The sequence below is a fragment of the Taeniopygia guttata genome, chromosome 15 (genome assembly GCF_048771995.1).
Source record: "Taeniopygia guttata chromosome 15, bTaeGut7.mat, whole genome shotgun sequence".
NCBI lineage: Eukaryota > Metazoa > Chordata > Aves > Passeriformes > Estrildidae > Taeniopygia > Taeniopygia guttata.
The window spans coordinates 1,357,234-1,369,336 of NC_133040.1; the positions used below are offsets into that span (position 1 = coordinate 1,357,234).

General features: G+C 63.4%; 1 protein-coding gene across 1 annotated transcript; it reads left to right on the forward strand.

The window, feature by feature from the left end:
• The first annotated feature begins 1,031 nt into the window (after positions 1-1,031).
• TBC1D10A (TBC1 domain family member 10A) lies at positions 1,032-11,226 on the forward strand. Its single transcript, XM_030285607.4, has 9 exons — positions 1,032-1,313; positions 4,441-4,540; positions 7,618-7,725; positions 7,872-7,978; positions 8,503-8,617; positions 8,830-8,895; positions 9,897-10,086; positions 10,366-10,520; positions 10,689-11,226. The coding sequence occupies exons 1-9, from the start codon at positions 1,114-1,116 to the stop codon at positions 11,079-11,081; spliced, it is 1,434 nt and encodes a 477-aa protein (XP_030141467.1). The 5' UTR covers positions 1,032-1,113; the 3' UTR covers positions 11,082-11,226.
• The last annotated feature ends 877 nt before the right edge of the window (positions 11,227-12,103 follow it).

Here is a 12,103-nt window from a genome sequence, read left to right on the forward strand (position 1 = left end):
TGTCTGATCCCACTACAGTCCCCTTACACAGGTCCCAGTACAGCTCTGCTATGGCCCATACTGGTCCCAGTATGGCCCATTTTATCTTGCACTGGTCCCAGTAGACCCCTATTATATCTCATCCACATCCCAGTACAGCGGGTTATGGCCCACACTGGTCCCTGTACAGCTCATGGCTCGTACTGGCCCCAGTAGAGCTCGTTATATCTCATGCAGAACCCAGTACAGCCCCTTTGTGTCTCATACTGGTCCCAGTCCAGCCCATTATGTCTTGTACTGGTCCCAACACAGCCCTGTTCTGTACTTGTACTGACCCCAGTCCATCCCGTTATGTCCCGTACTGGTCCCGTCCATCCCGTTATGTTCCGTACTGGTCCCAGTCCATCTGGTTCTGTCCCGTACTGGTCCCAGTCCATCTGGTTCTGTCCCATACTGGCCCCAGTTCCATCCCGTTATGTCCCATACTGGTCCCAGTCCATCCCGTTATGTCCCGTACCGGTCCCAGTCCATCCCGTTCTGTCCCGTACTGGTCCCAGTCCATCCCGTTATGTCCCATACTGGTCCCAGTCCATCCCGCTGTGGCTTTTACTGGTCCCAGTCCATCTGGTTCTGTCCCGTACTGGTCCCAGTCCATCCCCTCATGTCCCGTACTGGTCCCAGTCCATCCCGTTGTGGCTTTTACTGGTCCCAGTCCATCCCGTTCTGTCCCGTACTGGTCCCAGTCCATCCCGTTATGTTCCATACTGGTCCCAGTCCATCCCGTTGTGGCTTTTACTGGTCCTAGTCCATCTGGTTCTGTCCCGTACCGGTCCCAGTCCATCCCCTCATGTCCCGTACCGGTCCCGGTGTCTGCCCCTCAGCGCTGCCCCACTGCCGGCGCGCGGAGCCCCGCCCCTCACCGACACCCGCCGGCACTTGACGGACAGCTTCTCTCGTCCTCTCGACCAATCATCTTCGGGGGCGGGCTCTCCTTTCCGCAATCTTGGCGGCTGATTGGCCGCGTCCCTGCTCCCGCCCAATGGCGGTGCAGCGAGGGGGCGGGGCCGGGGCGGGGCGTGGCCGCCGCCGTGTCCCGGCATGGCGGAGCGGCCGCGCCGCCGCTGAGGCGCCGCCATGGCCAAGAGCCGCGGGGGCGGCGGGCCCAGCTCGCCCGGCGGGCGCAGCCTGGCGGGCACCCGCGAGAGCCTCGCCGACCCTGGCGGCGATGAGCTTAGTTCGCTCGGCTCCGACTCCGAGATCAACGGCGGCGGCCCCGAGGAGCGGCGCGTCGATAAGTTCGGCTTCATCGTGGGCAGCCGCGGAGCCGAGGGGACGTGAGTGGGGCCGTGAGGGAGCGCCGTGAGGGAGCGCCGTGAGGGGGGCCGGGCCTTGGCCGTGAGGGGCTGGGGGGCACTGGGACAGCGAGGCGCAGGGGAGCCGCCCCAGGCCTGGCCCAGTCCGCTCCGGCCGCTCAGCCCCCGCAGGGCCGGGCCGGGCCGGGCCGGGCCGGCCGCGGCTCTCCCGCCCCGGGGGGTTTGTCCCCGCCGCCCCCGGGCTGGGCCCGGGCCGCCCGCACCGCTGTCAGGCATCGCTCGTGCCCCGGCGGAGGCCGCAGCGAGGTGAGCGAGGGAGAAGGGCTGGGAGAGCTGCGGGTGTTGAGGCTGGAGAAGAGAAGGCTCCGAGCAGAGCTTAGAGCCCGTTCCAGTGCCTAAAGGGGCTGCAAGAGAAGCTGGACTCCTGACTTTGGGCAAGGGCCTGCAGTGACAGGATAAGAAGAAATGGTTTCCTTCTGTCAAAGGGCAGGGTTAGATGGGATACTGGGGAGAAATCGTTCCCTGGAGGGTGCTGAGGCCCTGGCACAGGGTCCCCAGAGAAGCTGTGGCTGCCCCTGGATCCCTGGCAGTGCCCAAGGCCAGGTTGGATGGGGCTGGGAGCACCCTGGGACAGTGAGAGGTGTCCCTGGCTGTGGCAGAGGGTGGCATTGGATTAGCTTTAAGGTCCCTTCCACCCCAGACCATTCTGTGATGTTGTGATGGCTTTGTGAAGAGCCCCAAAAGCTGTTCCAGCTGTCCTGTCTCCCTCTGAAGCGGGGGAATGGCTGGGAAGTGGTGTCCACCCCATTTGGCATCTGGGAGCTGCCAGCACACAGCTGTCTGGTCAGCTCCAAGCACTGATTCCAGTGGACTTCTGGCCTCTGTCAAGCCAAGGAGGCCAGGCCGTGGTGTCTCTCCAGGGACCCCTTGTTGGTAGTACTGGCAAAGGCACCACGGTCACACTGCTCCGCGGAGGAAGCCCTCGGAGGAAGTGAGGCTAACCCGAGGCGCTGGGCCCCAGGGTGGTGCTGACACCCAGGAATGTGCTGTTGCTGTCGAGCTGGTTCAGCAGCGTGTTTGGCGATCCCTTCCTGGCCCTGCTTTCACAGCGACGCCCAGAGAAAGTCGGGATGGCAGTGGGAGCAGCGCGTGGCAGCCAGCTCCTCTCCTGCAGGGACATCGCCTGGAGCGCTCTCCTTGGGTTTTGCCCACCGTGCCTCAGTTTCCCTGTCTGTGAGGAGCAGAGCATTCACCCCCCATAGCCTGTGGGCGTTACGGGGTGGGTCCATGGGGTGAAAAGGTGCTGAAGGTTGGAGTATTTGTGCTGGGCAAGGTGCATCACTCCGGGTGATAAACCTTGTCCCTCAGCACTGCAGGAGTGGTGTGGCCTCTCCTTCCCGTGGTGCTGCACCCTGTCCTGGCCACACACCACATTTAGGGGACACTTGTCCTGGCTGTTATTCCCCTGGGTGTCCTTGTCCCTGCAGCAGGCAGCAGCGGCTCTGGGTGAAGGTTGTGGTGCTGGCGGCTAGTGGCTGCTCCCAAGGGTGCTGACAGTATGGTGGCTGCAGTCACTGGGGACTGAGCCTCCTGCATCACCCTGCAGATGTCCTGGGGCCCAATCCTGCCCTACTCCAGGGCTTTATTGGCTCACTGTCTGTCCAGGAGGGAATGATGGGGAATACTTGACCTCCTGCTGTAGCTGCCAGAGTTGGGTTTGCCCTACCGGGAGGGGAAGCACAGGAAGGGCAGGCAGGGTATCCGAGCGTCCATGGGCGGTCTGAGGGCACCGCCAAGGGCCGAGCTGTGGGGATGTCACCCGGTGTGGATGCAGAGGAGCGCATTCCTGGCATAGGGCATCCCGCCTGGTGTGCCCCCGCCCTCCCGCCTGGGCCATATGAAATGCAGCCGGTCCTCGCTCCCTGCCCGCTGCCAAGCAGCCATCAGCTGGGAGCAGCTTCCAGTCTGTCCTGGCGGGGCTCCAGCAGGCCCGCAGCCAGCTCCTGTATCCAGCGTCCCGCGCTCCCGAGCTTCCCACGCCTCGCGGAGCCCGGCTGGAGGCCAGCGCTGCCTCCATCCATCCCCGTGCGGGCTGAGGAGCTGCCGGCCATGCCTGGCCGTGCCGGGGAGGGTGGGGAGCCAAGCAAAGCAGATCCTTTGGGAGCGGGTTTGCTCTCGGAACAATCGCGCTCGCCCCGTCCGACCCGCTGCGGTGGGTGGGACTCGGCTCGGCGGGGAAGGGCTGGGCAGGGCGCGGGGCAGTGCTGCCAGCTGGATGCGGCCCTGGACTCACCCTGCCGTTCGCTTTCCGGCTCGGCTTGTGCAGGGAGGAGGCCAGGCCTGCGTGTCCTGCAGTGGGGCTGGGTGCTGGAGGATGCTCAGCACCAGGCCACTGGCCTCGGGTCCTCAGGAAGGATCTGACTCTCCCTGAGATTGGTGTGGCCACAGGACGATGTGGAGCAGAGCCTGGGAAAGCATCGAGTCCTCACTGATGGCTTGGTGGAGTGTCTGCTCTCCTTGGATGTCCCTGCCTGGCCCTGCCCCAGCTGCCTGTCCCCATCTCCGCACAGATGCCGTGCCACGGGGGGTTGGAGGCCACGGTGCCAGCTTCAGCATCGCAGCAGCATCCCCCCTGCCTCAGCAGGGTTAAATCGGATTCCCTGGCTAGACTGAGGCGTTTCTGGAAAACACTCCCCTCCCTCCTAAGAGACCCTGGTCTGGGCTCGGTGCCGGGCCTGGAGCAGCTCCAGGCGTTGGGAGCGCAGTGTGGCTGGAGCTGTGTGAATGACACGATGCTTATGGCCCCACTCTCTGTGTGCAGCCGGCCCCTGCCACAGGGATCAGGTCTCGCTCATCCCTCACCTTCCTGGCGTGTCCCTGGGGATGCTGCAGCACGTGTGTGTGCAGTGCAGGCTGCTCCCGAGAGGTTTGAGCTGTTCTGCTGCTGCAGTGACTTCACTCACGGGTGGCGAGCGCTTCCGGCAGCTGCCGAAACACCGGCGCTGCCGAGCGTGTCCTGAGCCCTGCGCCTTGAGGGCTGCACCCACCTGGGCATGGGGGCACCCAGGGTGCTCAGGAGGCCAGGGGGCCTCCCGTATGGAGGGCCAGGCACCCACTGACCCACAGCCTCTTCCTCCCGGTCCCACAGGCTGGAGGAGGTGCCCTTGGAGGTGCTCCGGCAGCGGGAGTCCAAGTGGCTGGATATGCTCAACAACTGGGACAAGTGGATGGCCAAGAAACACAAGAAGGTAAGTGACAGCCATGTCGCCTCTGGGAGGTGACAGTGAGGGACAGCCAGGCACAGCGGTGTCCCTTTGGGGCAGCCTAATGTCACTGGTTCCCTGCAGACAGGCGTCTGTGTGCCTTTGGATGATACTGTTGGCTTGAATGTGCTGTTCATTCCGCTTAGAAACTGGAGCCTGGGGGGGCTGAGTGGTCCTGAGCCAGCCCACTTCTGCCTCCAGCTCTTTCCTGCTGGGCTGGAGCCTTCCTAGGGCTTCTTTGGCTGCCTGCAGGCAGCCATGGGAATTGTTTGCTCATGGAAACTTCTGTTCTGAGCATCTCGCAGACCAAAAAAAGCTCGGTGTAGGAAATGTTTGAGCTGGATGTGCACGACACTGGTCTGTGAACAGGGGTCCCTGGGAGACTCCTGGTGTGCTGACTCCATGTCTTGGTTTGCTGGTGCTCCCTGATCCCCTGAGCCTGCAGATGAGGCAGGAATTGGGAAGCAGCAAGTCCAGGGCTGCTGGCATGGGACAGCAGTGCCAGAGAGTGGCCGAAGGGCCTTCTCCTCCTCCTCCTCCTCGTGCTGGCAGAGTCTTCTCAGTGTGCCCAGAGTGCTGTCCCTACTCAGTGCCTGGTGAATGACACCGGAATCCCTCATCTGTTTCTTGGCTGCACTTAAAGGATTTGGGAGAGTTTTCTGGGCCACGGCAGGCGGGCGCTTTGTTCCACGGGCAGTTTCCACCACTCTCCAGCCATGTGCCACAGGGTGCCCTCTGGAATGGGGCTGCTCTGCCTGGCACAGCAGCTCCCTCGTGCTTGGCCAAGCCTCTAGGAGTCTCCATGGGGCTGATGTGCTTTATAGTCTGTCCTGCAGCAAAAATCCATGCCTGGAGCTTTGGAGAGGCTGCTCTGGAATGCTGTTCTGTGCCTGTATCCCTGGGGCTGCTCAGGGAAGGCTGCCAGACCTGGCCTTGGATGCTGTCAACTATCCTTGGTCTGGCAGGAGCCTGCCTGGTGCAGGTTCCTGCTGCTCTGGGGGAGCTCCCTGAGCCTCTGAAAAACCCCAGTACTTTTCTGGCTGCCTCACCAGGGTTGGCAGGCAGCCCAGGGATGCTGGGCCAGCTCCTGCCGGGCTTGCTCACACCTGCAGCGCTCCAGCATCCCAAAACGCTCCCTGCCTGTCCCCGATCCCAACAAAGCCTGGCCCCACATCCTTCATGGTGCTGTGCTGTGCCAGCACCGCGTGCTGGAAGGAGGGCAGACGTGTGGGTGTGCAGCTCCCACTGCTCTCCTGGCAGGGGCAGCGCTCTGACTGCACCTTGCTTCCAGCATCCCTCAGCCCAGACACGCTCCCGGTGCCTGGAAGATCACGGTGGGCTGGTGGGGCTGACGGCAGGACCCCATGTGGGCCCAAGGGGATGAGCTGCTCAGCCCCAGCGGCGCTGGCCCAGCCAGCTGCAGGGGTTGCCGAACCAAAACCCAGCCAGGCAGTTTCCTTCCTGGCAGCTCAGTCAGCAGGAAGGGGAGCTGGCTGGAAATGGGAGCTGTCAGCAGCCATGGAGCTGCCACAGCAGCCCTGGGCACCAGCCGCTGTGTTTCCTGCCAGCACAAAGGGACCTGCCTCAGCAAACAACCAGTGAGGGTGCAGCAAACCCCCAGGGGACGTGATGGTACTGTGCTTGGAAACATCCATCTGCTCCCCAGTTGCTCCAACAAAAGGGAAACACAGCCCTGGGCGGGCAGGAGAGGCCTGGGGAGGATTTGGGAGCTGTTGGCCACTGCTCTGAGAGCCCTGGCCCGGTTGGCATGTGCCAACTGAGCAGGGGCATGAGGAATGGAGGCTGTGCTAGGGTTTTGCAGGGTGTTGTGGGGTGGGACTGTGCTGAAAGCAGCAGGCTTGTGAGACCCACCTTGCTGCATACCCTGGCTGAGGGCTGTGGGGAAAAGGACACATAAGGATGTGGAGCTGCTGGAGCCAGGCTGGGAGAGCTGGGGGTGCTCACCTGGAGAGGAGAAGGCTCCAGGGAGAGCTCAGAGCCCCTTGCAGGGCATAAAGGGGCTCCAGGGGAGCTGGAGAGGGACTGGGGACAAGGGATGGAGGGACAGGACACAGGGAATGGCTCCCAGTGCCAGAGGGCAGGGCTGGATGGGAGATTGGGAAGGAATAGTTCCCTGTGAGGGTGGGCAGGCCCTGGCACAGGGTGCCCAGAGCAGCTGTGGCTGCCTGTGAATCCTTGGAAGTGTCCAAGGCTCGACTGGACACTGGAGCTTGGAGCAGCCTGGGACAGTGGGGGGGGGGGAGGGCCTGCCCATGGAATGAAATGGTCTTTAATGTCCCTGCCAACCTGAACCATTCCATCATTCTGTGATTTGGAGCTGCTCCTGTGGTGAGGAGTTGGAGTGAGATGCTGGGGGCTCTGGTTTGGTCCCTGCTGGTGCAGGCAGCACCAGAGCTAAGCTGGCTCAGCTTCCCACGCAGGGTAGGCACCGACTGCCTCGCCTGGACTTTGGTCCTGGCTGTTGCCCAGTGCCAAGGAAACCAGGGGCACAGGAAACTGTGGGCATGGAGCTGGCTCTAGGGGCCTCCTGATCTGGCCATGCATGGAGATAGAACCCGACCTGCCCTTCTGCCAAGGATGAGCAGGTGGAAAGGCTGAGCCACTTGTCAGGGTGCACATCCCTGCTTCCCACGGCCCCATGGTGGGGTGGGGGGCTGGACTGAGGGCTGGGGAGCCTTCCTGTGTCCTCAGTGCTTCCAAATGGGACAGAGCCACTCACTCCCCACCTTGACTCCAGTGTTTGCTTTTCCAGCTCCCAGCAGGATCTGGCTTTGAGGCAGTGCCAGCCTTGTTTGGAGCTGTTTGCAAGCCGCAAAGCCTCTGCTGGGCCTGTGGCAGCTCCTCTGTGCTACTGGCGCTTGACTGCCATTCCAGCTGGCATCCCTGCATCCCAGGCACTCAGGGACAGTTCTCCTTGTTTGGGAAGCAGCAGGGGAGCAGGCTGTGGCTGTGGTGCTGGCCTGGCTCCCACCTTGCCCCAGGAGTCTCTTTGTTTCCCAGCGCTCTGGGATTTTCCCGTGACGGCTGTGTCTCTCCCGCAGATCCGGCTGCGGTGCCAGAAGGGGATCCCGCCCTCGCTGCGGGGCCGTGCCTGGCAGTACCTCTCTGGGAGCAAGGTCAAGCTGGAGCAGAACATGGGCAAGTTTGATGTGAGTCCTGCTGGGAACCCTCCTGCACCACCAGGGAGGGGGCAGTGCTGCGGTGCCTCCTGCTCAGGCTTGGCTGTATGTTAGGATCTCAGACATCTTGTGAGGGGTGTCAAGGGTGCTGCTCACCCCAGTCTTCCCCTCCCCAGGAACTGGACCTCCTCACAGGAGATCCCAAGTGGCTGGACGTGATCGAGCGGGATCTCCATCGGCAGTTCCCCTTCCATGAGATGTTCGTCTCACGTGGAGGCCACGGGTATGTGGAGCTACTCTGTGTCCAGCCCTCAGCAGCCATGGATGGGGTGGGCACTGTCTATCCCAGCTCCTGGAGCACACTCCTGTCCCCAGAGTCCTCCCATTCCTCCAACATTCCCTACACTCCCACAGTCGCAGAGCATGCACTGACTGAAAACAGGATGGCTCAGAGCAGCTCTGACACCCAGTGGGGTGGGAATTGCCATGACAGGAGGGTAGAGGGAAGAGGTGGCAGCCTGTGGTCTCCGTTTCACCAGGAAAAAGCTGCTCCCAGTGTGTTGGGAGCTGCACTGGGTCCCTGCCTGTCTGTCCTCACTCTGGGCCGGGTGGTCTCCACGCCTCGACTCCCAGATCCAGGCAGGATCTGCGCTCTGTGGGCTGAGCCCCAGAGCTGTTGGCCCGGGTTTGTGTGGAACAGGGATCCGAGGCAGGGACTGACCCAGGCTCGTGCCTGGCGTGCACGGGGAAGGCTGCAGGGCCCGTGCGTGCCGCGTGCCCAGCTGTGCGTGCCCGGTGTCTCTGCAGGCAGCAGGACCTGTTCCGGGTGCTGAAGGCGTACACGCTGTACCGCCCGGAGGAGGGGTACTGCCAGGCCCAGGCGCCCATCGCCGCCGTCCTGCTCATGCACATGCCGGCCGAGGTACGGGCACGCGGCTCAGGGGACAGAGCTGGCACCTCCTGGGGCGTGTGGGGCCCTTTGGGGGTGCTGATGAGTGGGGTGCCCGGCTCAGGGCAACCCAAAGTGCTCCAGGGGTGCTCTGCTGCTTGCCACCCTCTCCCATGGTCTCTGGGAGCAGGGAGTGGGCCACAGGGATGTCCTCTGAGTGCTCACCTGCTGTCCTTGGCTTGCAGCAAGCGTTCTGGTGCTTGGTGCAGATCTGTGAGAAGTACCTCCCTGGCTACTACAGCGAGAAACTGGTAAGTAAAGAGCTCATGGTGCTTTCAGCAGTGGCAGGGACTTGCAAGGGGCTGCATCTGGGTTGGGGCAACGCCCAGGATCAGTCTGGGCTGGGGATGAAGGGATCAGGAGCAGCCCTGGGGAGGACACAGGCGTGCTGGTTGGTGAGGGTTGGCCATGCCCTGGCTATGTGTCCTGGGCTGTCCCCAGTGTGGGCAGCAGGGGAGGGAGGATTCTGCCTCTCTGCCCTGCCCAGGTGAGGCCCCACCTGCAGAGCTGCCCCAGCCCTGGGGCCCAGCACAGGAGGGACCTGGAGCTGCTGGAGAGAGTCCAGAGGAATCCATTTAGCCGCTGTGAGGGCTTGAGGTCCTCTGCTCTGGAGCCAGGCTGGAGAGCTAGGGGCATTCACCTGGAGAACAGAAGGCTCCAGGGAGAGCTCAGAGCCCCTTGCAGGGCCTAAAGGGGCTCCAGGAGAGCTGGAGAGGGACTGGGGACAAGGGATGGAGGGACAGGACACAGGGAATGGCTCCCACTGCCAGAGGGCAGGGATGGATGGGATATTGGGAATTGGGAATTGTTCCCTGTGAGGGTGGGCAGGCCCTGGCACAGGGTGCCCAGAGCAGCTGTGGCCACCCTATCCCTGGAAGTGTTCCAGGCCAGGTTAGACAGGGCTTGGAGCAACCTGGGATAGTGGAAGGTACCACGGGGCATTTGGATGGAATGAGATGAGTTTTAAGGTCCCTTCCAACCCAAACTATTCCACAATTCTGAATCTCCAGGCCAAAAAGTTGTCTGGCTGGGGAAAGAAGGGGTCTGGGGAGGGGCTGGGTATTCCCACAGTCTGCCTGTTGTGATGTGGCTCCCAGAAGCATTCAGGGATGGGGCTCTCAGTGTAGCATCCATGGGACACAGCTCTGCTCACATCAGGTGTAGAGGGTTGGCTGCGCTTGCTGGGGGCAGGCACTGGGGGCTGATTCCAGGGCTGGGATGTTCACTGGGATGCTGGTCCCTGTCCCTGCAGGAAGCCATCCAGCTGGACGGACAGATCCTCTTCTCACTGCTGCACAAGGTCTCCCCTGTGGCCTACAAGCACCTGAGCAAGCAGAAGATCGACCCCATCCTGTACATGACGGAGTGGTTCATGTGCGCCTTCTCCCGCACGCTGCCCTGGAGCTCCGTCCTGCGCGTCTGGGACATGTTCTTCTGTGAAGGTAGGAGCTCCCCACCATCCTCCTCCTCCTCCTCATGGGGTGACTGCACTCCCCACGGCCATGGGACCTGTAGCAGGGCAGGTGTGGGGCAGCCACAGCCACCAGTGGAGTTGGGCAGTTTTCCTGGGGGTTAGGAGGCATGTACCTCCCAAATTCACCCTCTTGCATGTCCTGACCGTTGGTGGGACTGGGATGTGCTGCCCCACAGCGTTTGAGGGACACGGTGGCAGTGTCACCCTGTCCTACCTGGTACTCGCTGCCTCACATCTCCTCTTGCAGGAGTGAAGATCATCTTCCGGGTGGGCCTGGTGCTGCTCAAACACACCCTGGGCTCCTCGGACAAGCTCAAATCCTGCCAGGGCCAGTATGAGACCATGGAGAGGCTGAGGGCCCTCAGCCCCAAAATCATGCAGGAGGCTTTCCTGGTGCAGGAGGTGAGGTGCTGGGGACGGCCTGGGGGCCCAGTGCTGCCAGACTGGGCTGTCCCTGGGTGGGCAGAGCATGGGAAGCAGCCCCCAAAAAGCTTCCTTAGCAGTGCCCTGAGGGGGATCCCACACCCAGCCCCGGTGGCACTGTTGCTGATGGCGCAGGTGTCCCCGCAGGTGATCGAGCTGCCGGTGACGGAGCGCCAGATCGAGCGGGAGCACCTGATCCAGCTGAAGAAGTGGCGGGAGACGCACGGAGAGCTGCAGTGCAAGTCCCCCCCGCGCCTGCACGGCGCCAAGGCCATCAGCGAGGCCGAGCCCGCGCCGCGCAAGGCTCTGGAGCCCGTCCCCTCCATCATCGTTTCCCCCGGGCCCGCCCCCGTGCCCAAGGCCCGCAAGAGCAAGGAGAAGAGCCGGGAAAAGGGCCCGGCCAGTCCCGCCAACGGCCCCGGGGCCGAGGGCAACGGGGCGCCCGGCACGACCCGGGAGCTGCTGCACCCGCAGGTCTCCCCCCACCACCAGTCCAAGGAGAGCCTGAGCTCCCGGGAGAGCGAGGACACGTACTTGTAGGGCCCGGCCCGCAGCCCGGGCAGCCGGGCTCAGCGGGGCTGCGCACGGACCCGGGCACAGGACACCCAGGGGGACCCCTGGCACCCGGCGCTGGGGGCTCTGAGCTGGAGGGATGGGACAGGGGGGCTGTGCGGCCCCGTGAGAACAGCGTGGCCCTCTCGGGGCATCCGTGGAGCTTGGCCAGGTGTGGTGACCAAAGGGGACACCGTGGGTCTGCGCTGGGTGCCCACCCCGCAGGGTGCTGGCACCACGAGCGGTGGGAGCCCGGGCAGGGGGTGGCTGAGCCACCCGAGCTCCCTCCCCACGCTGGGGGGCTGGGCTGCCCCTTGGGCCCTTCTCCCCGTCCCAGAGCCCCTCGACCCTCACCCCCCGGGTCCCTCCTGTAGCCCCCACCCTGCGCCAGCCGGGCAGCCCCAGCCCCAGTTCCTGAGCACTTAGGGCTGGCACAGGGCACTGGGGGTACACGAGGGACCCCTCGCCCCCCTCTTATCTAGTGAGGATATATCAAGCTGTAGCCCTATATGTAGTACCCAACTTACCTACTCACTGAGCCTATTTATTATTCCTCCGAGGCAGGACAGGGACCGAGGCAGGATGCACTAGAGGCGGCAGGATTTGATGCCGAGTTTTGGGGCTAAAGGCCCCCCATCCCATCCCCTCCCATCCCCAAGTTCCCCACAGCTCAGGGGGAGTGTTTACCCTGCCAGGGCTCACCCCACCACTGCCACCCCCCCCCAGGCCCCAGCGCAGGTGAGATGGGGTGGGTGAGCAGCAGCCAGGTGCCCCCTGGTTGTGGGGTCCCCTCTGCCCCCCCTGCCCTCCCCGAGGGTGGGTGGTGGGTTTGTAAAATAAAGCGGGAAAAGCAGTTTTGTACAAAGGGGTCAATAAAGCGAGTGTGTAAAGGCGCAGCCCTGGCTCCCACCTCTCTTGGCCTGGGATGGGTGTGGAGGGTGGCAGGAGGCAAGGGTGTCCCCTCCCATTGCTGCACCTGTACCAGCTTTGGGGGTGCCCTGACCTGGACC